The 27,421-nt window shown below is 42.5% G+C and overlaps 1 protein-coding gene across 7 annotated transcripts in view; it reads right to left on the reverse strand.

The window, feature by feature from the left end:
• Positions 1-27,421, reverse strand: part of TNIK (TRAF2 and NCK interacting kinase) — a 430,959-nt gene that overhangs the window by 107,179 nt on the left and 296,359 nt on the right. For 6 of the 7 annotated variants that reach the window (XM_043995980.1, XM_043995978.1, XM_043995976.1 and 3 more), the window contains exons 12-14: positions 22,289-22,493; positions 2,567-2,677; positions 1,438-1,524 (exon numbers count right to left, since the gene is read on the reverse strand). In XM_043995980.1, coding sequence (XP_043851915.1) covers positions 1,438-1,524; positions 2,567-2,677; positions 22,289-22,493 — 403 coding nt within the window. The remainder of the gene's footprint in view (positions 1-1,437; positions 1,525-2,566; positions 2,678-22,288; positions 22,494-27,421) is intronic. The other variant, XM_043995975.1, reaches the window with a different exon arrangement.

Here is a 27,421-nt window from a genome sequence, read left to right on the forward strand (position 1 = left end):
ATTATGGTCTGCATCATATCAATGTTTCCATGCTTGGAGTTCCCACATTGAAGAAACAATAGGAAAACAGGTTTTGGGTTGAGAGAATCTCAGAAGGCAGCTAGATCTAGCCTATTATTTTTCAGATGAGGAAACTGAGGTAAAGTTAAAGTTACTTGAGCAAGGTTCTATAGGCAAGTCCACTTCTAGGTCTGCATTAAGAAAAAGATGAGGGAATGTACATATATGAGTGTGTATATGTATGTACATAAATATTATACGAATATAGGCTAACAAGCACATTTATAGACTCAAAAGGTAAAAGAAGATTGTCACTGAATAGAATTTTTATTTTAAAAAGAAAGTAAATACAATCAAATCCAAGACTATTCAGAACGTATTGTTGTCACAATAAAATGTTTTGGGTTTTTTAAAAAGTATTTCAAATGAGAGCGGTGTGAGCCAGGAACACAAAATGTTCCTAGCATAAAAGCAAAACGAATAGGCTACAAATGAAATATGGCCTTTGGATCTTGTGAATCTGAGTGGGTTTGCATCGAAGTGGTATGTTTTACTTTGAATTTGTTCCAGCATGCTCGCAAATGGCTTTGAGAGTCCCACAGCAATGAATGCCATGGCCTTGAACACTCTGAACTTCTAATGCAGTTGAACTTTCACAAAACTTGAACAAATAATAGGATTTAATAAAGAACACAAAGATGGCTTTCACAAATTATTAAAAATAAGTTGGCTCAAAAAGAGGAAGTAATGAGACAATGGACAGAGTTCAGGGGATCAATGCCAAGAAGACGATGTTCAGTCCCTCTTGGGATACAAGATGTATGACCTTGGGCAAGTCACTTAATCTCTATGTGTCTAAGGTAATGGGCTTACATTTTTTCTGGTGTATCTTCATTGTTGAAGATAGTTCCCATTATACATAAGTCACCATCCACCTTTGTCCAACTTACTTGTTAGAAAGACCTTCACTCTTAATATAACTAAGGGTGTATTAATACTGAGAAGCAAGTTAATGTATGATTGAGAGTTTTCCTACAAAGACTCACCTTCTGATCACCTCATGAAATTGATTAGGAAGCTCCTAGACATATATGTAGACCTAAACACACACATACATACACACACACATACACACATACATGCACACGCACACATACATACACACACACATAAACTTGGGAATTTGTGAAATGACTTTCCCAAGGTCAATCATACATTAAATCCAGGTCCATGATTTGAACCCAGGTCTTCCAATGACATTTTCCATTTCTATGAAATCAGTGAAAGAGTGGAGAGGTTCTTCTCCTGTGTCTTCCACATTAGGTTTCCCTCTTGGAATGCATGCATATGTGAAGGAGGACACAGGCACCCCCATGCAAACACACACAGCAAGGAAGGACAGAGCACGGGGGAGTTGGTGTTTGTGGATCCCATTACCAGAAGGAGGGCCTGCTCCTGCAGTAACTGCTGCTGCAGGATCTCTAACTGTCTCTGCTCCTCCTCTAACTGTCTCCTGATGTACTCCTGATGAGGCGGCCAGCAGAGAATTCAGAGGAACACAGACCAAGAGAGAGAGAGAAAGAACCAGTAATTTCACAAAGCAACAGAAGGTGGTAAGTGAAGTCCGGGAGGAGGGAGCGGGGTAGTGGAAAAAAAGAAAACACCCAAAGACCCCTTCAGCCAGCAAGAAGAACACACTTCCCAAGCAAAGACATTTAAGTCAAAAGCACAAAAATGACCAATTGAGGTGGGTTTTATAACAACTGCCGGGTGTTAAGTAAACCCAGCTACATTTTGGAGCTTGTTTTCATAAGATCCCTATTTTAATGAGCTTCTTAACATAAACATGCAATAAAGTTTCTGGGCTGCATTAGAGCTGGTGGGGATAAACCAATTGTTGTTGCGTGCTATCATTCACCCAGGGTTCTACCTGACTGTCCTTGTAGGCTGCATCCTACACTGCTGAGATGGGCTTTAAATGGGGTTGGCGAGAGAAGGCCAATGAAGGAGTTAAGTGTCATAGGGAAGAAAACCTCAGTAAATAGAACAGCTTCACTGAAATCAGGGAAGGGGAGAACTCATCTGGTCTTCACAGCCAAAGAGTCCCACTCACAGAGCATTAACAGAGGGGCCAGAAGATCAAACTATTTCGGGGGCTTACCCTTGGCCACTGAGGAGGTGCATTGTCGGGGAGATATGTATATTAGACTTCTTATGTCTGTGATAATTTCTTTTGTCAATGTTTTCTTTCACAATATGACTAATATGGAAATGTTTTGCATAACTACACACATATAACATATATTGAATTGTTTGCCTTCTCAATGAGGGCAGGGGGAGGAGGGAAAAAGGGAGCGAATTTGGAACCCAAAAGTTTTAAAAACAAATGTTAAAATTGTTTTTACATGTAATTGGGGAAAAATAAATCACTGAATAAATATTTTCTTTCTTTAAGGCTGTGATAATTACAGCTGGTCACAATGTAGCAATCCCAACTGAAATCACAACCAAGGGCCCCACAGACAACCAAGGGCTCCCCTCTAGGGAGCTCCCAGCACTGGCTTACCTGCTCATGTTCTGCCCGTCTCCTTTCTTCCTCACGGCGGATCTGTTCCTCATAGTGTCTCCGCTGTTCTCTCTCCTGCTGTTTCCTCAGTTCCTTCTCTCTCCTTTGCTGCTATGGGGGGGATAAACACACATCAAATGAAGTTGGTACTAATTGTGGGGGGACACAAACCACAGCAGGGGATAGTTCTCTTACTGGCTGGGGTGATCTCAAGGAGAAACCATCTCCTTTGCTTCTTTCAAAGCTCAGCCCTCTTCTGCAAGGCCTCCTTTGATTGCCCAGTGGTTAGTATTTGACTCTCTCCATCCTGGAATTAACGTCTATGGTTTTCTATTTATGTCCTTTTATATGTGTTGTTTCTCAGAAAGCTCCTCAAGAGTACAAACTGTTGCACTTCTCTCTATACCCCCAGAGTTAGCACAGGACCTGGGAGACAATAGGAAGTTAATAAATGCTTCCTGACTTGGATTGAAAGGGACGGACAGTCCTGTGGACTCCCAGGCCTTTGCTGGTGCTCTTTAGCTCTGAAGGAAATGAATAAGGAGCAATCCCTCAATCCATCCGGCACCATGCTTGGTGATGGAGAGACAAAGACGAGAAAAAAGCAATCCCTATTTGCCAAGAGCTGATACTAATGGGAGATACAAGTCCATAATAGAAATATTTACAGGGGTGGCTAGGTGGTGCAGTGGATAAAGCACCAGACCTGGATTCAGGAGAACCTGAGTTCAAATCTGGCCTCAGACCCTTGACACTTACTAGCTGTGTGACCCTGGGCAAGTCACTTAACCCTCACTGCCCCACAAAGAAAGAAAGAAAGAAAGAAAGAAAGAAAGAAAGAAAGAAAGAAAGAAAGGAAGGAAGGAAGGAAGGAAGGAAGGAAGGAAGGAAGGAAGGAAGGAAGGAAGGAAGGAAGGAAGGAAGGAAGGAAGGAAGAAAGAAAAAGAAAGAAAGAAAGAAAGAAAGAAAGGAAGGAAGGAAGGAAGGAAGGAAGGAAGGAAGGAAGGAAGGAAGGAAGGAAGGAAGGAAGAAAGAAAAAGAAAGAAAGAAAGAAAGAAAGAAATATTTGCAGAATAAATACAAATGATGTTGTTCGATGGGAGTTAAGAAGGGAAGGCACTACTGGCTGGGCTGGGGAAAAAGGAAAGGCTTCTTGTAGAATAATTGAGTAGAATCTTGATTCTAAGAGGCAGAGGTTAAGAGGCAATGAACTCCAGCCATGGGAGAGGGCCACTGGAAAGCAATGGAGTTGGAAGACCAGATGTCACATGTGAGGAACAAGAGAGGCCAGTTTGGCTGGGTCACAAAGTGTGTGTGTGTGGGAGGAGTAATGTGCAATGAGTGTAGAGAGACAGTCTGTGACAAAGCCATGAAGGGCTTTCAAAGCTAAACAGTGAGTAGTTTTTATCTGATTCCAGAGGTCACATATAAGCACTGAAGATGATTGAGAAAGGGAAGGACACATTTAGATTTGCACTTAAGGCTAATCTCTCTGGCATCCATGGGGAGGAGAGAATGAAGTGGGGAGAGATTTGAGGAAGGGAAGGAGAACAACCTGTGACTAGGTGGGAGCTTGGCCAAAGGAAGCCCCAGTTGCCACATGCCCAGCCCAGTAACTTGTGCACAGAAGAGACTTAATGCAAATGTTTCTTGACTTGCTTCTGTTATGGTGTCAGGGCCCCGAGAGAGAGCTGGAAATTGATTCTGATTTCTGGGTAGAAGTTCAGAGAGCACAGAGCATGCAGACGGGTGAGATTGACATTCCGCTTTATAATTCTCTTGGATGCTTCATTTCACAGGACTGCCGATGCCCAGTTGGGAACATAACACCCAGGGGTCAGATGATGGCTTGGTCACACTGAGCACCAAAGGAGCAAATCAGACAGAACCAGGGGCACACTGATGCTAGTTCCTAAGCCGTTTGTGGAAATAACCACCAAAACACAAAAAGCAAAAGGCAGATGCTGTATGGCTATTAGGATATCTTAACGCTCCTGCTGCTGCGATCCCTCACTACTGCTGCTGGAGTCCAGCAAACCATCCAATAAGGTTGGTGAGATTTGAAAAAATATTTTTTTAAATCTCGTTTACTTGTCAGTCAACAATAACAGAAGAAAGGTTGTTGCTTTTCCAGTCAAGAGTAGCTGAAAAAGATATTCTACAGTCACAAAAACATTTTGGTTGTTACTGGAGGTAGACAAAAACCAGTGACTATGGGACTGAAACAAATAGGGCCTGTTGTCAGTGGGGAATATAACATAATTAGCATAACACCTACATAACAGCTGCCAGACTGATCTTCCCAAGGCCTAGTTCTGCTGATGTCACACTCCTGCTCAAAAAAAGTTCTATGGCTCCTGATAGCCTCTAAGAAAAAATCGTAATTACCTGAGGCTGGCTTTGGAGGCTCTCCACTCTATAGCTCCCAATTCTTTTTTTTATATATATAATTACCAATTTAATACCAATTCTCCGAAAAAAAATTCATGTTATACTTTTCAGTTTAACTGGTATCATTAACATTTTTTTCATTGCTTTATTTCCATTATGGATCTAATCCATCTAGTAGCATCATAATCTAGTATGCATCTCTTCATCTTTTCCATAAGATTTGCATGTGATATTCTGCCAAAATCTAGGTAAACTATGACAACATTTTCTGCATGTACTAATTTAGCAATCCTCTCACAAAAGGAAATGAAGTAAGTCTGACATGACTTGCTCTTGAAGAAGTCATGATAACTCCTTGTAATTATCATTTCCCTTTCTCCATGCTCACTCACCATCTCTTTAATGATTCCTTTTAGAGCTTTCCCAGGAAGCTAAGTCAAACTCCCTGGCCTCGTGGAACATTATCTTCCTTTCTCCAATCTTATGGTGCCTCTCCCATTTTCCACTGCCCTTCACTTATCACTGACAATGACTCAGCAATCCCATCTTCCACTTTCTTCCAAGACCCCAAAATGTAGTTCATTTGGGCCAGCTGAGCTCTTACTATTTCCTGACTTATTTTGACTACTGATTCCCTGGTGGGCATATAGCTTCCAATTCTTTCTTCAGATTCATTTCCCATCACTCCTCCTTCAAGGAATCTATATTCTAGGAAACTGGATAACCCTTGATCTACTACTCTTCTTCAAGCTTCTCTTCTTTTCACCCTTATCCTCCTTTCAAGGCTTGGTTCTTCCCCTGAACCCTGTCTGATATTCCAAGTGAAAGGCTTTTCCCCCCTCCTCAAAAATTACTGGAGTATTTTGTCTCTTTTTTCTTTGCTCCACAGTACTCTCTAATTTGTATTATGGTTTTCTATGTAGTGTCCTGTTCCTCCCTTTCCCCCTCACCATGGCAAAATGAAAGTCTCTGAGGATAGGAAGGATGTTATTTTATCTTTGCATTCCTAGTGGAAGACTCATCTTCCTGAGTTCAAATCCAGGCTCAGACACTTACTAGCTATGTGACCCTGGGCAAGTTTGCCTCAGTTTCCTCATTTGTAAATTGAGCTGGAGAAGGAAATGGCAATCCACTCCAGTATCTCTGCCAAGAAAAGCCCAAATGGAATCACAGAGTCAAACACAACCAAAAATGACTGAATATCAACAAAAAACTGGGATGATAAAAATAGCACCTACCTCATGGGGTGCTTGTGAATATCAAAAGAGCTAACATGTAAAAGAACTTTGTAAACATTAAAGTACTATATAAATGCAAGCTATTAATTTTGTTATTATAAAGCAGATCCTTAACAATATCAAAACAATTGAACTGTGAAGTGGTCTGAATGTTGGCCCCAAGTAATTTCCCTACCATTAACATTTTAGATTGTTTATTCTGTTGTCTGTTTCTTGAGTTTGGGGTGCAGCGATAAATGAATCAAAGGAATTCTAAAATGCGGCTTCTTTTGAGATGTAGAATTTGACCAAAATCAATAGTCACATGATTCCTTAGCATCCAACCCCCCTCCTAGGTTCACCATGCCGTGTGGATACCATGTTGATCACAGAACCTGAGAATATGGACTAACTCATTGATTTGTGAGTTTTGACAGGGATACTACAAAGTGAGTAATCCTTTCTTAATGAGCTCACTTGGGGTCGGATGCCGCTAAAACGTGGAGTTATCTTTCAGAAGTCCAATTCCTGGAGGGAGGTAGATAAATAAATCACTTCCCCAGCCTGGCGAAGGCTCCCTGCCAACTGAACAAGTGCTTAGTCTTCCAAAGCAACATTGATCTTTGTCCCTCTGGGAGGGGCTATCTGAGATGGCAGACCCTAATTAGTCAAGGAAAGACAAACCTTCTTCCTTCAAAAGTTGGGCTTGTCTGTGTATGGTGGGCTAAAAGGGGAGGATTTAAATATCTCAAATTCCAGTGAGAGAAACTCAGAGCAAGGATCTTTGGGCAAAGGGCAGTGATGAGGAACTTGTTCTTTTTTTTTTTTAGGGTCTCTTTCTTTTCGATCGATATTGCTCATGGAATTTAGGAGAAAATGAGAAAATACAAGCTAAAGTTAGGAGGAGTGAGTTATGCTAGAAAAGCAAGATGAGACATGGAAAAAAAAAAGTCAGAAGAAGGAGTTTGAGGAAAATCACAGAACAATAGAGAGCATACCAGGGAGGAGCCCCAAGTACAAATAGGAAAATTATGCAAGTAAAATGATTTCTAATTCTGTCCCTCCCAGAGGGATTCTAGGGGGTGAGCAGTGGGTTGGGGGTCTGGCCCACTCCTATTCCTTGTTTGTGCACAATTCAACTTGTTTTTGTTTTATTTTTAGGGTGGAAGATGGTTTAGACTTTGTCAACATCGTTCATTCCTTTCAGTTGTGTCTGGCTCTGCGTGACCCCACTGGGTTGCTTTTTTTTTTTTTTTGGCAGAGATGCTGGAATGGTCTGCCATTTGCTTCTCCAGTTCATTTGACAGATGAAGAAACTGAGGCCAACAGGATTAAGTGACTTGCCCAGGGTCACACAGCTAGTAAGTGTCTGAGGCCACATCTGAACTCAGGTCTTCCTGACTCCAGGCCCAGCACGCTATCCACTGCATCCCCTAGTAGCCCTGTTTAGACTTTACATGCTACAAAGAATTTCAATACTCAGAACCCTCATTCATGACAGAGGCATAATTAGAGCATGGGGTCTGAACATTTTGTGTATCCTAGACCCTTTAGGCACTCTGTTAAAGTCAATGCATCCTTTCTCAGAATAAGTTTTAAAACAATTGAAGGAAATCTTAAATTTCAGTTGGAGAAAAATAGATACAATTCTTTTTCATCTAGGTTCATGGACCCCAGGTTAAGAACCTTTGTTTTAGAAGATATCACATATCTATCAGGCCAGAAATTTCCAAAGTGTGCCTGAGGGCCATTCAAAACAGAACAAAGTGGTGTGCCCAAATGATGGGAACTTCAGGGTTCAGGGAGGGATATGGCATAATGGTGATGGTGATAATAATATAACAGCCATCATCATTACAAGAGTAATGATAATAATAACAAGTGCCTCAATCCCTCTGAATTCAAGTAATAACCTGTCAACTACAAAATATCGCCCAAATGGCTGTCATGTGAATTTGTTTTCAGAAATAAGGGAGGGGGGCAGCTAGGTGGTGCAGTGGACAAAGCACCAACCCTGGATTCAGGAGCACCTGAGTTCAAATCCAGCCTCAGACACTTGATACTTACTAGCTGTGTGACCCTGGGCAAGTCACTTAACCCTCATTGCCCTACATAAAAAAGAGAGAGACTGAAATAAGGGAGGGAGGGTTCTGTTTGCATTCTCAGACTATGTCATTGCCACCAGAAATTGCAGGAAGGAGTTCTGACAAAGATGATCCTGAGACAAGTCCTTGTCTTGCCACAATTCTTTTGGTTAATATGCTACAAGCTATTATGGATAAAATGGCCTCTTTTGTCATTGAATAAAAGGTTGTCAACTCATCTGTAGGATTCACTAGAATCTCTAGAGGACAATTCCAGTTGTAGACAGTATGATTAGGATCTCCTGTTCTTCATTCTGGCTCCCATGAGAGTTAGAGTTCTGCTGGGTCTCTAGATTATCTCATTCCACACACAATCTGGAAATTCTGAGAAGTCTGTGCAGCAACAACTATTAATGAGGCAATGAGGTTACATGGTGGATAAAGTGTGGGCTATAGATGGAGCCAGGAAGGTCTGAGTTCAAATCTAACTTCAGACACTTAAGTGACCCTGAGTAACCTGTTTAACCCCTCTCCTGAGCTTCTGGGTCTCCTATTGTCTTTCATACTTGCTGGGTCTCTTAGGGTCCTGCCAATGTCTCTGGACAATGAGAGCCAGTTTGCTTTTCCTTGTAGTGGTTTGAAAAGCTTTTGACTGGTATATTTCCCTACACTCCGAGCAAGAAAAAGCATGGAAACTTCACTCCCACTGCTTAGACAGATTGGGAAAAATTATGTCTTTAGTTTTCTTATCTGTAAAGTGGGGATAATAATAGCAATTGCCTCCCTGGCTTGTTGTAAGAATCAAATGAGTTAACACTTGCTATGCACTCTGAAAACCTTAACATACCATGTAATTGTTAGCTATTATAATTGTTGGTAAAGAAGCTGTTCTTAAATGTTTATAGGTCAATGTTATGTCTGCATGACTGTTGGCAACAATTTTTATTATGATGATTCCACAAGTACAGTATTATATATAACTGGATTCTAATGAGTTGGTATAACAACAATATTGATGATAAAGATGATGATAATATAATAATAATAAACATTTATACAGCAGTTTGAAGTTTCTAAAGTACTTTATGTAAGTGTATATATATATATATATATATATATTTATTATCCTCTTTGATCTATATTTCATTAGATATGCTTTGGGATGTTTTCCCTTTAGAGAGCCCAGACTTACTGATTAATGCAGATTATGCAAGAAGATATTGTACAAATTACCACTGCAGGTGGCAAAAATTTAGCACCTATTGAGTATCTCTAACAACATGGCATCATAACCAGAACTATACAACAGAAGCTTGATGTCCTTCATAAAATAAGAGATAATAAATCCCTGTCCTACTTAAACAGACTCTGTCAAAACAGAAAGGGTACACAAGAAGAAACTGAAGCCAAACAATTGAAGTGGTTTGGCCAAGGTCACATAGGTAGTGAGCAACAGACGTCTTCTGGCTCTTCTTCATTATCCAGAAATAAACTTGTAGAATAATCAGTAAATATGAACAGGAAGCACTTAATAGAAAGGAAGTAAGGCAGCTCTATTCATTTTTTTTTTTTTGAGGGGGAATGGCTAGGTAAGGAATGCCCTCCCCCTCTTCAATCCAATGATTTCATCAATTTGGAAAGTCCCTCCAGTCATGCAGAGCAGGAACTCATCTGTAATTAATAGTCTTAGAGACCTGCCTGTGGCACTGAGAGGTCAAACAACTGGTTCAGGGTCACATAAGGCAATATGTGCCAGAGGCAGGATGTGAGTCCAAGTATTTCTGAGAGCAAGGCTGGCCTCCTCGCTACCACAGCATGCTGCCTCTTCTTATACACAAGAAGGGCATAAAGAGTGTGCATTTCCCACCACACCATCTCCTAAGCACTCCTGGGAGGCATAGCCCTGGACAATGAGCTCCTGGCTAGCCTAACTTGGTGCTGCTGGTAGGTGATTTAAATAACAGAGCGCCAACTCAAGATATAATAAAATGCTCAGCTCCTCTTGGGGAATGCTAATGACAGGGCTGAAATGTGCCTCTGTACCCAGCCAGGAAGAGAGCAGCTCTGCCCTCCCACTCTCCTGCTGCTGACGCGCCAGGACCTATTACGACTGACTGCCGTTAATGATGAAGTGAATTAAAGGCCATTTTCCCCCAGTGCCACTGAATTAATGCCAGGCTTGAGCCATGGGTGTGTGGGGACTGCTCTTATGCCTGGTGCTTCCTCTCAGCTCTGGCCAGATCTCCAATGGCAGCAAGGAAACGTGGGTAGAACAATGTGACCAGCAATGCCCCAGAGCCTCACTGTCTGTCTCTGCCTGTGTGTGTCTGTCTTTATGTATCTGTCTGGACAGCTCTGTGTGTGTGTGTGTGTGTGTGTCTTTCAGTGTAAGTGAACGCCTGTTTCTCGTAATGTCCGTGCTTCTATGTAGGTGTCTTTCTGGCTGTGTCTTATCTCTGTGTTTATCTGCCTCCATTTGTCCGTCTGCCTATCTATGTGTCTGTATATCTGTCCAATCACCCCTCTGTCTACCCATCTGCCCATCTTTCTGTGTCCCTACCTGTGTGTCTGTTTATATATCTGTCAGTAATCTATCTCCCTACCTGTGTATCTGTCCATACATCTGCCTGTCCATGACATCTACCTGTGTGTCTATCTGCCCACCTATGTGTCTGTCTCTCATCTGTTCATCTGTTTGCCTACCTGCGTGTCTATCCATATATCTATCTGCCTGTCTGTCTATCCATGTAACAAACTGTATGTCTGTCTATCTCTTTGTCTATCTATTTGTCTGTCTGTCCGTCCCCCTGCCTGTCTCGGTTTCTGCCTGTCAGCTTCCTCATTCCTTTGCCCTTTCCCCTTTTTTCTGCCTTAGCTCCTGCTTTTCTGGTTTGCACATGACATTTTCATCCCTCCTAGAATGACTGAGACACTGAGAGCCCCATCCCTGAAAAGAGATGACTCAGGGTAGCAACAGCGGGCCAGCCAATGGCAAACCTTCTTTCCCGCACCCACCTCCTCCTCCTCTCAGCCACTTGCTTTTGATTCTTTTGGGTGCAAGGGGCCAGCTTTGGCGGTTGAATTCATCCCCGCTCTGTCAAGGGGCTGTCAGGCCTGAGGAGTTCTCTGACTATTGATGGGAAGGGTTAGGCACCGGGAATGGGCCAGGCTGTGTGCAGCCATTGAGGGAATCTTAATTATCCAGCAGGAAGAATGATAGGCTTCACATGCTGATAAGGGGAGCCTTCTCAAGGCAAAGCCACCCCCTGGCAAGGTCCTCTGAGGCCTAGTTTGAAAAGAAAGACTTCAAAAGGCCCTCAGTTCACTCAGCTAAGTCAGGTCCATCTGGCAGCAGCGAGAATGGGACGCATAGCAGAGTTGAGTTAGGGTAAGATGGTTAAATCATTGACAGGCAGCTCTAGGAGACACCAAGGTGGAGAGAACTGAATGTCTCAGAGAAAAAACAATAGAAAGAAAGAAAAACAGTTCTTGAAAGGAGGTGGAAAAATCCAAGTCCAGCAACCAAAAGAAAATAAGACTGAAAATTAAGGCCAGGCATTGGGGAAAGTGAGATCTGTGCAGAGTATAATTTAACAAAGAGAGGGGATGCCTGAACAGAGGGAATGTTTTGAAGGCATTGCTGGCCGTTAATTTTTATCTAAATCTGTGATTTCATTGAGATGAGGATCTCTTGGTGTGGAAACTCCTTTCACTATTGTTGATGCTGGGTCTGACTCTTTGTGACCTCAGTTGGGGTTTTCTTGGCAAAAATACTAGTTTGCCATTTCCTTCTCCAGTTCCTTTTACAGATGAGGAAACTGGGAAAAATAGGGTTAAATGACTTGTCCAGCGTCACTCAGCTAATAAGTATCTGGGGCTAGATTTGAACTCAGGAAGATGAGTCTTCCTGACTCTGGGCCTAGCACACTGTGCACTATGGTGCCACCTTATTGTCTTAGGGAGATGACTAGAGGTGTTAGTTCACTTACATCAGTCTTTGCCAGAGGCAAGATGTAAACCCAGGTGTCCCACACTCCAAGGCTGGTCCTCTGTTGATAATAACTTACTGTCATAATGAACAGACTGTAGGACTTCTGATCACAGGACTATATTTTCTAAACCCGGAGCTGTAAAGGACCCCAAAGATATCTTGTCCAACCCCATCATGTTACAGTTAAGGAAAGTGAGACCCCAACAGCTTAAGTGATTGTCTAAGATCACAGAGGCAATATGTGTCAGAAATGGGATCTTAACCCAGGTTTTCTGATACCAGCACCTTTCTACTTCACCATGATGAATGAGAAAGACCCGAGTTAAAATACTGTCTCAGATATTTATCGGTCATTTAATATTGCAAGTCAATTGAAGTTTCTAAGTCTCAATTTTCTCATCTACGAAATGGGAATAATAATAATAGTACCTAGCTCACAGGGTTGTTGTGGGGATCAAATGAGACAACCAATGTAAAACATTTTCCAAACCTTAATGCATTATATAAACATCAGCTACTTTGATTTTTGGCTGGACCTGTGATATAACTGGTACAAGGAGTTCCCCTCCACGGGCACTTGCCTACCCTGACCCAGGTCAGCTTCTTCTCTGCAGTTCATAAAACTAGACCCAGCATGCCTGAAGCACTGAGAAATGAAAGGATTTGCCCAGGGTCACACAGGAGTATGGGGTGCTTTCTCATCTCCTCTGACAGGGCCCAGATAGGAACGGTCTCATGAGCAGTTGCCACCATGCTATCATTTGTGATTATTTAATGTCCGGTGGATCAATGTACAGGGAAATAAAATGGCTGCTCTTTGTAACTGAATAACAGTATTGGGCTGGAAGCACAACTTCCCTGGGCTTCCTAAAAGCATCTTCAGGGGGCAGCTAGGTGATGCAGTAGATAAAGCAGTGGCCCTGGATTCAGGAGGACCTGAGTTCAAATCTGAACTCAGATACTTGACACTACCTGTGTGACCCTGGGCAAGTCACTTAACCCTCATTACCCCGTCCCCACCCCCCCCCAAAAAAGGAAAAGCATCTTCAGCACGACTCTAAAGTGAAGGGGAACCTCCTTCCACTCCTACAAGACTGTGATTTCTTCTGCTACGGTTCTGTATTTTGAAAGCATACAGTTTGAAGAGTGAAAGTACTGGTTGATGGAAACTTCTATTAAAAATATTCTTAGGGGCAGCCAGGTGGTGCAGTGGATAAAGCACCAGCCCTGGATACAGGAGGACCTGAGTGCAAATTTGATCTCAGAAACATATTAGCTGCGTGACCCTGGGCAAGTCATTTAACTCTGTTTGCCTCAGTTTCCTCATCTGTAAAATGAGCTGGAGAAGGAAGTGGCAAAACACTCCAGTATCTCTGCCAAGAAAACTCCAAACGGGGTCATGAAGAGTCAGGCACAGCTGAAACAACTGAACAACAACAAAGTGTGCATGTGTGTGTGTGTGTGTGTGTGTGTGTGTGTGTGTGTGTGTGTGTGTGTATAAAGAATTTCTGGTCTATAATTCTAGCCATCTGACTGTGTTTTTTTAGATATCTGGCAGAGGATAAATTTTTATAACCTCATTGAAATGCTGAATAATTCTTCTAATTATTTATTAAGTAGTCATTAGTGGCATCAGTTATTGTTATTAAGTAGTTATTGTTGGCAAATTTAAGTTGCAACTAGTAGTTTACCATCTTAAGCCATCGTTCCTTCAATGGCTTCCATTGTCGATGCAGGACAGTTTGCTAATTCCAACCCATTTATCAAGCTTCCCCCTTCCTGCAGTTGAATCACAGCGGGCTATTATTGCCTCTTACAAGTTTTTCTCCTTTGGTCAGAGGATGTTGTTTGAGCACTCAAGTAAAAGATGGGCTTGATCTCTGAGCTCACTTTAGGCCACTAGTGTGCTCGCTCCGGAGAGCCCAGCCTCTCTGCTCAACCCTCTGTGGTTGGAATTCTTCTCTAAAATGGGGCCATCTCATGGGACTCGTGTGGGAGCTGATGACAGTGGAAACAAGCCAACAGAAGCAAAAGAGTACGTTTAGATGACTGTAAGTAAGAGCCATCCAGGCAGCTTGTGAACCACTGCTGAAATGTGAGCTCCTAGTTTGGAAGCTGGGTTCTGTGTGCTAGTCTGTGATATTGGGCAAATGCCAGACTTCTCAGGGCTTTGGTGGCCTCATCAAGGGGTTAAATGGTGAGGCTAATGACTGACTTTTATACAAGGCCTTCTCCTGCTCTAGGTATTAGGCCTCTAAGTCTTAAAGGGTTATTATTTATTTAACACTTTAAAGTTTAGAAAGTGCTTTATATTAACATCTCATTTGAGCCTCACAACAACCCTGTGAGTTGGGTGCCATTATTATTCTCTAGGATAGCTAGGTAGCCCAATGGATAGAGCACTGGGTCTGGAATCAGGAATAATTGAGTCTGAATCTAGCCTGAGGTATTCACTAGCTGTGTGATCCTAGGTAAGTCACTTAACCTATGTTTGCCATAATCCACTGGAGAAGGAAATGGCAAATGACTCTACTATCTTTACTAAGAAAATCACATGGATAGTATTGGTGTGCTATGGTCCACTGAGTCACAAAGAGTTAGACGTGACTGGACAACAAAATGACTAAGTCAACTCTCCTTGGGGTCCATGGCATTTGTAGTATGGAATAAGATGCAGAAGAAGTATTGCCTGCTCTCTTAGACTGCCAGCGTCTCTACTAGAGCAATAATGTTTGGGGCATTCATTCGTGACCATCAAGACAGAAGGCAGCCACCTTTCCCAAGACCATGCTGCTGATGGAACCAAAGTAGGACCCTATAAACCTTTGGGTCATGAGTCAAGTCAAGAAGAATGTATTAAGTGCCTATGATATTCTGGGCACTGTGCTAAATGCTGGGCACCATGCTTCTTTGGCAACATACAAGATATCTGCCAGCCTTATAAACCTCTAAAAAATACTTCAGCACCACAATGAAGTATACTTTCTTACTTGATTCAATTTGATATAAAAAAGTATGGGGGTGCAGCTAGGTGGCTCAGTGGATAGAGCACTAGCCCTGGATTCAAGAGGACTGAGTTCAAATCTAGCCTCAGACACTTGACACTTACTAGCTTTGTGACCCTAGGCAAGTCACTTAACCTCAATTGCCTCACCAAAAAAAAAAAAAAAAAGTATGGGGGCAGCTATGTGGCGCAGTGGATAAAGCAGTGGCCCTGGATTCAGGAGGACCTGAGTTCAAATCCAGCCTCAGACACTTGACACTTACTAGCTGTGTGACCCTGGGCAAGCCACTTAACCCTCATTGCTATGTCAAAAGAAAAAGAAAGAAGAAAGAAAGAAAGAAAGAAAGAAAGAAAGAAAGAAAGAAAGAAAGAAAGAAAGAAAGAAAGAGAAAGAAAGAGAGAAAGAAAGAAAGAAAGAATAGAAGGAAGGAAGGAAGGAAGGAAGGAAGGAAGGAAGAAAAGAAAGAAAGAAAGAAAGAAAGAAAGAAAGAAAGAAAGAAAGAAAGAAAGAAAGAAAGAAAGAAAGAAAAGAAAAGAAAATTAAAAGAAAAAAAGATCAATGGTGTCAACTCAAATAAATTAAATTTCATTTATTCACCTCACCTCACTTCACCTTACTCAAATGACAAAGGGTCAATCTCTATCTATGGAAGTTGTTTCTAGGTGAGAGTTCCCTATCCTCAAGAAATTTTTTGTCTGGACCTGGATTTAAAAAAGAAAAGAAATGTATTCTTTGGCTACTTGAGATACAAAGAAAAACTATTGACAGTGCCTGCCCTCAAGAAGTTTACATTTTACTGGGGGGAGGGGTTCAGATAAGGAACTAGAAAGTCATTCTCAGAGTAGCTTCAGTGAGAATACCAAGACCAGGGGGAATCTACAGACTACAGATGAGCATGAAAGAGGAAGAACCAAAGGGAAATATCACCCTTGTTTACAGGAAGCAGCTTGGATACTAGGGAGACCTGGATCCTTTAGTCAACTTGTCCCCTTCCCTCACAGCTGTTGGTGTCTTTCTATTCAAGGTTATCTTGTATCTACCTTGTATGTACTTTTATACATACATTTACATATATACACACACATACATACAACTCATCTTTCTGAGTTCAAATCTTACCTCAGACACTTACTAGCTATGTGACCCTGGGCAAGTCACTTCACCCCATTTGCCTCTGTTTTCTCATCTGTAAAATGAGCTGGAGAAGGAATTGGCAAAACACTCCAGTATCTTTGGCAAGAAAACCCCAAATGGGGTCACTAAGAGTCAGTTCTGAGGGAAATGACTGAACAACTGCAAATATAAATGTATCTGATTTTTACCCTGTTAGAACATAAACTCGTGGGGGCAGCTAGGTGGCACAGTGATAAAGCACGGACCCTGGATTCAGGAGGACCTGAGTTCAAATCTGACCTCAGATACTTGACACTTACTAGCTTTGTGACCATGGGCAAGTCCCTTAACCCTTATTGCCCTGCAAAAAAACCCCAACCAAACAAAAAAACACCATAAACTGCTTGGGAGCAGGGACTTATTTTGCTTCTGTCTTTGTATCCTCATAGCCTAATATAGTGCCTGGCACTGGGTGCTCCTATTTATTGGTTGATCAGCTGTTCTGATTCCCTGATAATAAGGCCTCAATAAGTCAGAAAATAGACAAATTATTAAAAATACTTTGAAATATAAGAAGGGAGCACATTAGCATCATCATAAACTGGGGGAAGTGACAGTCCGGGGCGGGGGTGTCAAGAATAGTTACCTGAATCTGAAACTAGGACAAGAGATCTATAAGCTACAATCAAAGAAAAACACCAACTGTACTTCCCCTTCCTCAGCGACAATTGTTTTGAAATTTCTGCTGATTCCTGCTCTTTCATTCATTCATCTTGGTTAAGCCGCCCACTCGGAACCTCAGTCGGCCTTGTCTTTTCTCCCCCTCTCCCTTCTCTACTCCCTGTTCGATTAATTGGCTGCCAAATCTTCCCCACTTCTATCTCCACATTATCTCCCATCTGTCCTCTCCTCCTATGGCCAGGACACCATTTCAGATCCTCATCACTTTCTCCCACACTGCTGCCATGTCATCTCAGTGTCCCTGTGTTTGGTCTTCCTCCCAGCACCACCCCCGCCTGCCCCTATCTCCCCTCCACAGGGTTGCCAAAATAATATCTCAATGGACAGATCTAGTCATGCCCCATCCCCAGCAAAGTTTCCTGTTTCTTCCCACTGAGTCTGGGATAAAATACAAACTTTCTAGCCTTGTTCCTAATATCTCACCTGCATATAATGATGTAAAGTTTACAGAATGCTCCCCCATCCATTTTTTCCCCTTCATCCACTTGAGGCTGTCCACAGTCTGGCTCTCAAGTATTCTTTCCAGACTTACTTCACACTACTCCTTTTCACACACTGTGTTCCAGCCAAAGCATCCTACCAGCTGTTCTTCGATTTCATTCTGCTGTCTTCTGCCTTTGCTCAAGGCATTTCCCCCCCCCCCCCTTGCCTGGCAGGCACTTCATGATTCTCCTGTCTACCTGCCCAAATTCTCTCTTCCTGCAAAACTCAGGTCAATCTAGTTCATGAAAACTTTCCTTGGGCCTCTCCTCCTCCTCCTCCCCCTCTTTCCCAGGTGTAAGTGACATCTGCCTCCCTTACATTTCCCTAGCCTCTTTGTCAGAATCTTCCCATTGCTCCCCATCCCTTTCTACCTTGTGTTGTTCTCACCTGGGTACAAGTTGTGTCTCCTTGGAAGATTCCAAGGCTCCTTAGAAGGGAAAGCTGATATTTTTCATCTTTATGGCCCCAGAGCTCAGCACCACTAAGATGCTTAATAAATGTTTGATGAATGAATGAATGTTTCCAGTAAATACTTATGGATGTTAGGCTATTACTGATTTAAAAACCTGGAGTCTGGCCTTTACCTGTAGCCACAACCTGTTTACAATGCTATTAATAACATGCCTCTCCCAGCAGTATGCAGAGTCTGATTTCCACTCATGTCTGCAATATTCCATACTAAATATTTATTTCCCTTTTAACTACTCTGGCATCTGTTATCCATAGATAACTGTGGACTTTTTAGATATTTCAATCTGATCCATTTCACTTATCCAACAACCACAGAATATTGGATGGAGATGATAGCATTTAGAGAGCTTTAAGGTTTGCAAGGTGTATATGGACAGACAGACATGATAGATAGATAATAGATATAGAGTTGTGTGTATGTGTATATACATATGTATGGGTGTATATATGTGTGTGTATATATGTATTGCTGGGCTCGGAACTGGACATTTACTAGTTGTGTGACCCTGGGTAAATCACTTATCTCTGTTTGCCTAACTTTCCTCATCTGTCAAATGGGAATTGGAGAAGGAAATGGCAAATCACTCCAGTTTGTTTGTCAGGAAAACCCCAAATGGAGTCATAAAGAGTTGAAGATGACTGAAAACAACTGAACAACAATAACAATGTACAAGGCACTGTGCCAAGAGCTTCAGATACAAAGAATGACAAAAATATGATCCCTGCCTTCATATTCTAAAGGGGAAGGTTACATGGAAACAACTATGTATACATAAGATAGATACAATGTAACTGGGAGATCATTATAGAGGGAGTCTTCGGCAGTGGGGTACTGGGAAAAGACTAATGTGGCAGGTAAGGTTTGAGCTGAAGCTAGAAGGAAGCCATGGGGGAAACCAAGGGGCAGAAGTGAGGAAGGGGAGCAGGTCAAGTATAGAGATCTATGGCTGGAAACAGCCTCAGGGGCCATCGAGTCTAACAGTCTCATTTTACAAAAAAGGAAACTGAGACTCAGAAATGTTAAATGACTTGCCCAAGATCATATATATCACAGGAAGAATGTGAATCCAGGACTGTTCCCTCCAGCATTGGTGCTCTATGGTGACATTTATTACGTACCTACTGTTTGTGAAGGGGACTAGAATGGAGGTAATGCAGCTTATATGGGCATAAGACAAAAACATAGGGAACTGTAATATGCAGTGTTATAGGATAAGCTAAGTTTTAGAAAGGCACAAAACAAAGTCCTCTGTGAAATCTGGGAGAAAGTGAGGAAGTAGACAGTGTTCTAAACTTGGGAGTCACGAAGACCTGAGTTTGAATCCTGCCTCAGATACTTAGTAGCTGTGTGACCTAGGAAGTCATTTAACCTCTTTCTGACTCAGTTTCTCCATCCATAGAATGGGGACAATAATAGCACCTACTCTACAAGGTTGTTGTGTAGATCAAATAAAGTAACATATGTAAAGTGTGATATAAATACTGTTGTTGTTGTTGGTGGTGGTGGTATTGTTGGTATCATCACCAAAAAGGGTAACTAGGGAAATGAAGCTTCCTGAAAGAGGTGGGATATGAGCTAGATTTTTAAGGGGAAATGAGATTCTCTCTGACATTGATTCAAACCTGGGGGGCTGGACCTCAATGAACTATTCAGAAAAGAATCAGCCTCCCATATCTGCAGTGCCCCACCCCCATTGGCACTGACTTCTTGATGAAGCAAGTTCATTAACTTATACACACTGCTAAATACTTGGAAAGGCAAGATGAATCTTCAGAAGATGTAAAACTAAGCCTGGGCTGTTGATGGTGAATTCAGTCCCTTCTTTTATCACCTTCCCATTCCCCTGCTGGCCAACATCCTTGATATTGGAAATAGAAACAGCTGATATTCACATAGCACTTTAATTCTGGCAAAAAGCACTTTGTGTCCATGATTTCATTGGGTGCTCACTACAAGGCACCGCAAGACATTGTGCTTAGTCCTTTGAGGGGTTTCTTGGTAAAGTAGAGTGGGTTGCCATTTCCTTCTCGAGCACATTTTATAGATGAAGAAACTGAGAGAAACAGGGTTAAATAGCTTGCGCCGGGTCACCTAGCTAGGAACTTACTGAGGCCAAATTTGAACTCAGGTATTTCTGACTGCAGACCCAGTACTCTATAATCTATGCCACCTATCTGCCCTTCAGACACAACATACCCATTTGACAGATGATAAAATTGAATTTCTGGGAAATCATTTGCCCAGGACAACACAGAGACAAGATTTGTACCTAGGTTTCTCCTAACTCCAAGTCCAATATGTTCCCCACTACACCACCAACAGAGATCCCACTGGTTGCACTGGTGTCTTGTTCACACCATCACTTTGTATCTCTTTTGTCCATATCTATATAGTAGTATTGTCACGATGCAGGTCTTTATCACTTTTGTTACCTCTCACTTGGGATATTGCAGTAGCCTTCTGGCTGATTCCCTGTTTTCTGTCTCTCCCTGATTCAGTCCTGTCCCCTCAGCTGCCGAAGTGAGTTTCCCAAGGCTCAGGTCTTTCCATGTCAACTCCCTGGCCCCCCTATCACCTCCAGGATCAAATATAAAATCCTTTGTCTTGCTTCTAAAGCTCTTCAGAACCCTGCCCCCTCTCACCTTTCCAATCCTCTTACAACTGACCCCCTCCCCCCAAACACACACACACATACATTCTATGACACAGAGACATTGTGCTTTCCGACACTTGACTAGGCACATTCCCTGGCTGTCCTTCAAGCCTGGAATTCTCATCCACATCTCCTGGCTTCCCTTAAATTCTAACTAAAATCCTCTATTCTACAAGAAGCCTTTTCCCATGCTCCTTAATGCCTGTGCCATCCCTTTGTGCTTCTCACCAAATTATCCTGCATACAGCTTCCTATACATATATTTCTGCGTGTTGCACCCAAAATTGGCCTTGATCTTCTCAAGGTCAAATATTTTTTTGGCCTTTCTTTAAATCTTCATCACTTAACACAGTACCTGCAATATAGTGGACACTTAATAAATACTGATGACTTAATTTGACTCCACACACTTTATATCCCAGCCACACTGGCCATCTTGCTGCTCCTTGCACGGGACACCCCACCCTGCTAAAATGTTCTCCTTTCTGGTCTCTCCCTCCTAATTTCCCAGGTTTCCTTCAAGATTCCACTCCAATTACACAATCACACCATCTGCAAGTAGTCATCCCCTCAACTGTCCCCACTTTGAGATTACCTCCCCAGCCTGTATCACAGTGCCCCCCCACTCTCTCTCTCTCTCTCTCTCTCTCTCTCTCTCTCTCTCTCTCTCTCTCTCTCTCTCTCACACACACACACACACACACACACACACACACACACATACACACAAACTTTCTAAACACTCATATATATATATTAATTTAACAAATATATATATATATAAACACTATATATACATATATATTTGCCTTTTTGTTTAACTGATTTCAGCTCATCAACAATTACTTGCAACTTTGGAGAAGAAAATAGAAAAGGCTTTGAACTCAGTGGGCTGAGGGAATGCTATTAAATTCAACCTCATAAAATTCTGGAGGACTAATGGGCCAGAAGCCCATAAAAGCACATGACATGAGGTGTTGTAACAGGTGAAACTGAACATCCCTTATCAAAGGGCTCTGCTCTGCAATGTTAGGGGCTTCATTCAGGTACTCGAGTCAGCACCCTCAGAGTCATAGAGATCACAGGCACCTCAGTGCTTGTCAGTCCAATCCCCAACTGACCAAGAATAACCCCAACAGCCTGTCCGATTGTGGCACTCCCCTATTCAAGGAGCATCAGTGGCTCCCTATTACTTCTTTTTTTTTTAGTGAGGCAATTGGGGTTAAGTGACTTGCCCAGGGTCACACATTACCTCTTGACCCAACGTTCCACTTTTGATAACTAGAACTGTTAAGATGGTTTTGCTTCCACGATTCCCCTTTTTGCAGCTCCCGCCCAATGGTCCCCCTTCCCCAAAGACATTAACCACTAGAGTGACGCCATTGGCGATGGGTTCCTAAGAGCTGTGTTCCTAAGAGCTGTTTCCATGCATGTTTGCATCTCCAGCAAGAAACAAACTCCTTAGAGGAGGGGGGACTCCACCCCAGTATCTGCAGCTCCCAGCACTCTGTAGCCAGAGCTGACTATGCCAGGTGCTGGAGCTAAGCATCCCGGGTCGGGTCCCAAGCCTACCTCCTCCAGCCTGCGCCGCTGCTCTTTCTGCTCCTCAATACGCTTCTGACGCTCTGCCAGCAACTGGCGTTTGTGCTCCTCATTCTCGCGTTGCTGCTGTTCCAGCTGCTGGCGCCGCAGGGCCTCCGAGCGCTCCTTGTTGGCCAACTGAAGCCGCAAGAAGTCCCGTCTCAGGGTGGATTCACCAGGCAGGTTCAGGATGGAACTATGTGTGAAGAGAGAAGGAGATCAGAGGCAGGGACGCCAAGAGAGAAAGAAAGCATAACAAGGGAGGGGACGGGCTTCCTGGACGGTGGGATGGCATTGCAAACAAGTTCATTTATTGGCAGGAGGAGTCTGATGTTTAGCACATCTGCCGCCCATCTACCTGGTGAAGGTGGATCTTAGACATAGGCAATGGATGTTTCAACCTATTAGAATACACTACCGTACACCATATGTAACTTAGTAAAGTGACGATAAGCACCATGTAAATTGGCAATGGAATCCAACCACTCATTTTGGTAAAAGCAATCATAACTGCGTTTAAGGTACACTTGGTAGGGGCAGCTGGGTGGCATAGTAGATAAAGCACTGGCCCTGGATTCACGAAGACCTGAGTTCAAGTCCAGCCTCAGACACTTGACACTTAGTAGCTGTGTGACCCTGGGCAAGTCACTTAACCCCAATTGCCTCACCAACAAAACAAAAAAGATACACTTCGTAAATAACAAAATACTTAGCAGTGTGATGGCCACTCTGCAATTTAAGTAAACAATGATATCTTGTGATCAGAAAGCAAAATAGAAGCTTAATTTCATATTTTTGAGAGGAGGGAAAGTAGTATAGAAGGAAAAAAAACCCCTTTCCTAAAAGTAATTTCTTTTGTCATTGTGATGGCCCCTGATTTAGGAGCTAGAATAGACCTTAATTTTTTTCTATTTAGGTTTTTTTTGTTGTTTTTTGTTTGTTTTTTGGTGAGGCACTTGGGGTTAAGTGACTTACCCAGGGTCACACAGCTGGTAAGTGTCAAGTGTCTGAGGATGGATTTGAACTCAGGACCTCCTGAATCCAGGGCCAGTGATCTATCCACTGCACCACCTAGCTGCCCCCTTTTCTATTTAGTTATAAACAATCATTAACACACACACACACACACACACACACACACACACACACACCCAAGTCAATTAAGTCAAGGCTACAAGCATTTATTAAATACCTACAGTGCTTAACTTACTAAATTTGTTAAACAGTACAGTTTGCCAAGGCACTGCACCAAATGCATCCCAATAGACAAAGAAGAGTGTGACATATGAAACCACAAACTTCTGTTATACAGCCTGTTTAAAAATAATGTTTTTAATGTTTGTTGACTAGCTTCTGGCTATACTCCAGTCATCACTCCATCTCCTCCCCCTCCTCCAGCTCCTGGAGCTTTGATATGTGAGCCTTCACCCCCTTGATGCTGTACTTTCCAGATATCCCCTTTATGTTTTGTCTTATCTCATTAAAATACAAAATCTGAGGGCAATGACTATCTTGCTTGATTGTATATGTACCCCCGAACTCAGCCCAATAGACATAGTAAGTCCTTAATAATTTTTTGTTCTATCATCTGTCTGTCTATCATCTCTCTCTCTCTCTATCGCTTATTAATTCATTTTTAATTGTCTGAGGTTCAAGAACATCAGACTGTAATGCAACTTTGGTGAGTCCAGGAACATCAGGAAGCTTTTAAAGGACTAGAAATAACATTACAAAATGCAAGTTACAAAACAACCACTCCGCCCCAACCCCCTCCCCCAACTCCTCCACGTGGGGAATGTGCCTGGTGGTCTATATAACAGGGACATCTGGCTCCTCTCTTAGGAGCCAAATCCAATTTTTCTTCTGTTCTGGCAGTGATACTCGGATCATTTAGCACTTGCCCAGTGTGTCCTACAGCCCTTGAAATGGTACTCTGAATTACAATGGGTACTTAAAAGATGGTGGTTTACTGACTTGTCTTAGATTCTTCAGATCTTTTATAGGAATTGCACATATGGTTACGTTAAAAGAGGACCCAATTAAATAGAATCGTCGAACTTCAGATTTGTCAGGAAGCTCAGGGGCCAACTAGTCCAACCTGTACCCCCCAAATAGCCACTAATGAATATCCAGTAAATAGTTGGCCATGTTTTACTGAACTGTAGTAGGCTTCCACCAGTCGAGGATGACCATGGATCAGCACCTTGAAGAGCCACAGGCCACAGTGTGGCTGTGCAGTCCGATACTGGAGCCTCAGCTCCTGCTGCAATGAGGACATCGGAAAACTGCGCTCTCTGTTGCCCGTCCATTCCTGTGTCTCATTCATTTTTCTTCCTCCAGAGCTTGAAGGCCCTTCTCAGCTGCGTGAAAGCTGCTCCTGAGTACTGAACTCCATCGGTCACAGTCCTTGGCCATCTCCTCCCAGCTGCCAGTGTCTATTCCCAGAGCCCTCACGTCTTGCTTGCATACATCTCTGTAGTGAAGCTGGGGGTGTCCAGCAGGTCTTTGGCCTGAGGCTAACTCGCCATAGAGTAGGTCTTTAGGAATGCGCCCATCTTGCATTCGGTGCACATGGCCAAGCCAGTGCAGCCATCTTTGTTTCAGTAGCGTGTAAATTCAGTTGCCTGTGTTGGAGCACTTCTGTGTTGGTGATCCTATTTGCCAATGAATGCCTGTAATGGCTTAAGCATCCATATGATGCCCCCAATTGTTATTATTCTCCCTCCCTACATTTAAGAATCCTGTATTTATTCTGTGTATACATATATATGCATTTTCTCCCTGATAAGATGATAGGCTTGTGAGAGAATGTTTCTTTTTCATTTTATTTTCTTTGTATTTTTTTGGTGCCTATCATATATTTGGTGCTGGATAAATGTCTATTCATTGATTTACTGATATATCAAAAGACTTGGATTAAGTAAAGTAGAAAAAGGAAAATGAACCAAAAATAACCATCTATGTGATGATTATTGCAATATAAATAAAGGTATCTGGGCAGGAGAGTTGATCAGGACACCACTGATCAATTAATTTCCCCTTAGCCCAGTTGAGGCAAACACAAAAAATAATGGGCAGGTTGGTAAAAGAGAACATGGTACTATATTCTTGAACTTGGACTGAAGAAGGCTTTTTCCTTTGTTACCATTTTATGAGGTATGAAGAAGTTCTTCCATCAACATGGATATGTACGGGCCTAAAATTCTAGCTGTGATGTCTAAAATCTAATGAGTGGTCACCTTAAATTAGAAGCTTTAGCAAGAGTTTAGACTTTTAAGTTTTTATTATAGTGCATTAGAAGTTAGTGAAGAGAGAGAGAGAGAGAGAGAGAGAGAGAGAGAGAGAGAGAGAGAGAGGGGTAAAAAGCAAACTTCATCTAACTAGCTAAGAGAGCCAGCTTCTGGCCTCCAACCTCCCACCAAGTTGCAGTCCAGGACTGAAAAAAGGCCTCACTCTCCCGTGGCTTCTCCCAGAAGTCTCCTGTGAAATAGGAAACAGGACCATCCACACACAGCTCCAAGCTAATTGGCTGGTAACATTGATTGACAGGACCCACGGGTGGCAGACATCACTTCCGGATGCCAAAGTCACATGGTTTCTTTTCAGGCCAGAGCTCGCAATGTCCCTCCCAGCGGGGGGGGGGGGGTGTCATTCCAATTCTCACAGATGGAACTGGAGAGCAGGTAGTCAGTGGCTGGCAGAAACGTTGGCCATGCCCCTGGTGGCCCTCTCTAGACAATCAGCAGTGCTTGGATATTATCTAAGGAGTCTTCCTTCTGGCATCATAGAAGGGAGGACCAGGTTTGGAAGTAGAATCTAGCTCTTGGTTCTCAGGGAAGTGAGAGTTCTCTCTCCTCCCTCTCTTTTTCCAATGTCTCCATAAGACACAGTGTCGGGTTGTACACCTCCTCACTCAATAGAGGTTACCAGGCCAGCAGAGAGAAAACAACATGATTCTAGTAGAACAATCCACCTAGTGAAGATGGAGAAAAGAATGGATAACTGGGACTTCAGGCACTGAGGGCATCAAGAGTCTTGGCCACATATGTGTGTGGCTCCCTACCATGGGACTCACTCTTCTCATTGATGATGTGTATAGTTGAGAGACAGTATGAAATTATCATTCTTCTGATGCATTTCAGTAAATAAAATCTTTGAGCTCATTCTGCCAAGTGACTATTCAAGGTAAATGCACAGCTGGAGGTACAAAAGCCATACTTTTAGGGGTTTAGGCCTCTTGGGGACTGATCCTCTGAGTCTGAACTTGGTGAAAGCCCAGAGAGAGGAAAATTTCCCAGAGGGAAATGTGGAGAGGCAACAAAAGTCTTGTCGTAACAAGTCTATGTTATTAGGATACTGTTAAAGTTAAAGGCTACATCCTTTCTCTCTGTTAGTAATGGCTAAGTTTATCCTTTGGGGAGAGTCTATTTTATAGGGGACTTTATTCTGGTGTTTGCTGAGAAGCATATATTACATCAAAACAAAATATATAATACATTTTGACTTTTTTGGGGGGTGAGGCAATTGGGGTTAAGTGACTTGCCCAGGGTCACACAGCTAGCAAGTGTCAAGTGTCTGAGGCCAGATTTGAACTCAGGACCTCCTGAACCCAGGGCTGATACTTTATCCACTGCACCACCTAGCTGCCCCTATAGAATACATTTTGAAAAACAAAGATAATTGCCATCTTTCTTTCCACTGCCCTACCTTATCAAGCAACCCACTAACCAGCATCATTTAAAATATTATAATTGTGGATTGCAGTTATGTGACTGGAACCACGTACAAATAACATGTCAACATATAATACCATGTTCTATTCCCCCCCCACCCAGCAGCAACAGAAAGGGGAATGTTTTCCCAAAGGACTTATACAATGTGGTAGGGAAACCTTGGGGGGAACAAAGGCCATTATTTGCGAATGTGGTTATATCAATGGGAGTATCACAATGAAAGCTACTGGTAATATTTTACTTGTAAATAAAGTTTAATTTATAAGAAAATCTGATGATATTTAAGACTCCATATTCAGTAGCTTCCCATTAGCTGCAGTATACAGTTTAACCTTCTGATCCTACCCTCCAAGGTCCTGTATAAATTGACTCAAACTGATTTGATCAGTCT

The sequence above is a fragment of the Dromiciops gliroides genome, chromosome 3 (genome assembly GCF_019393635.1).
Source record: "Dromiciops gliroides isolate mDroGli1 chromosome 3, mDroGli1.pri, whole genome shotgun sequence".
Lineage (NCBI taxonomy): Eukaryota > Metazoa > Chordata > Mammalia > Microbiotheria > Microbiotheriidae > Dromiciops > Dromiciops gliroides.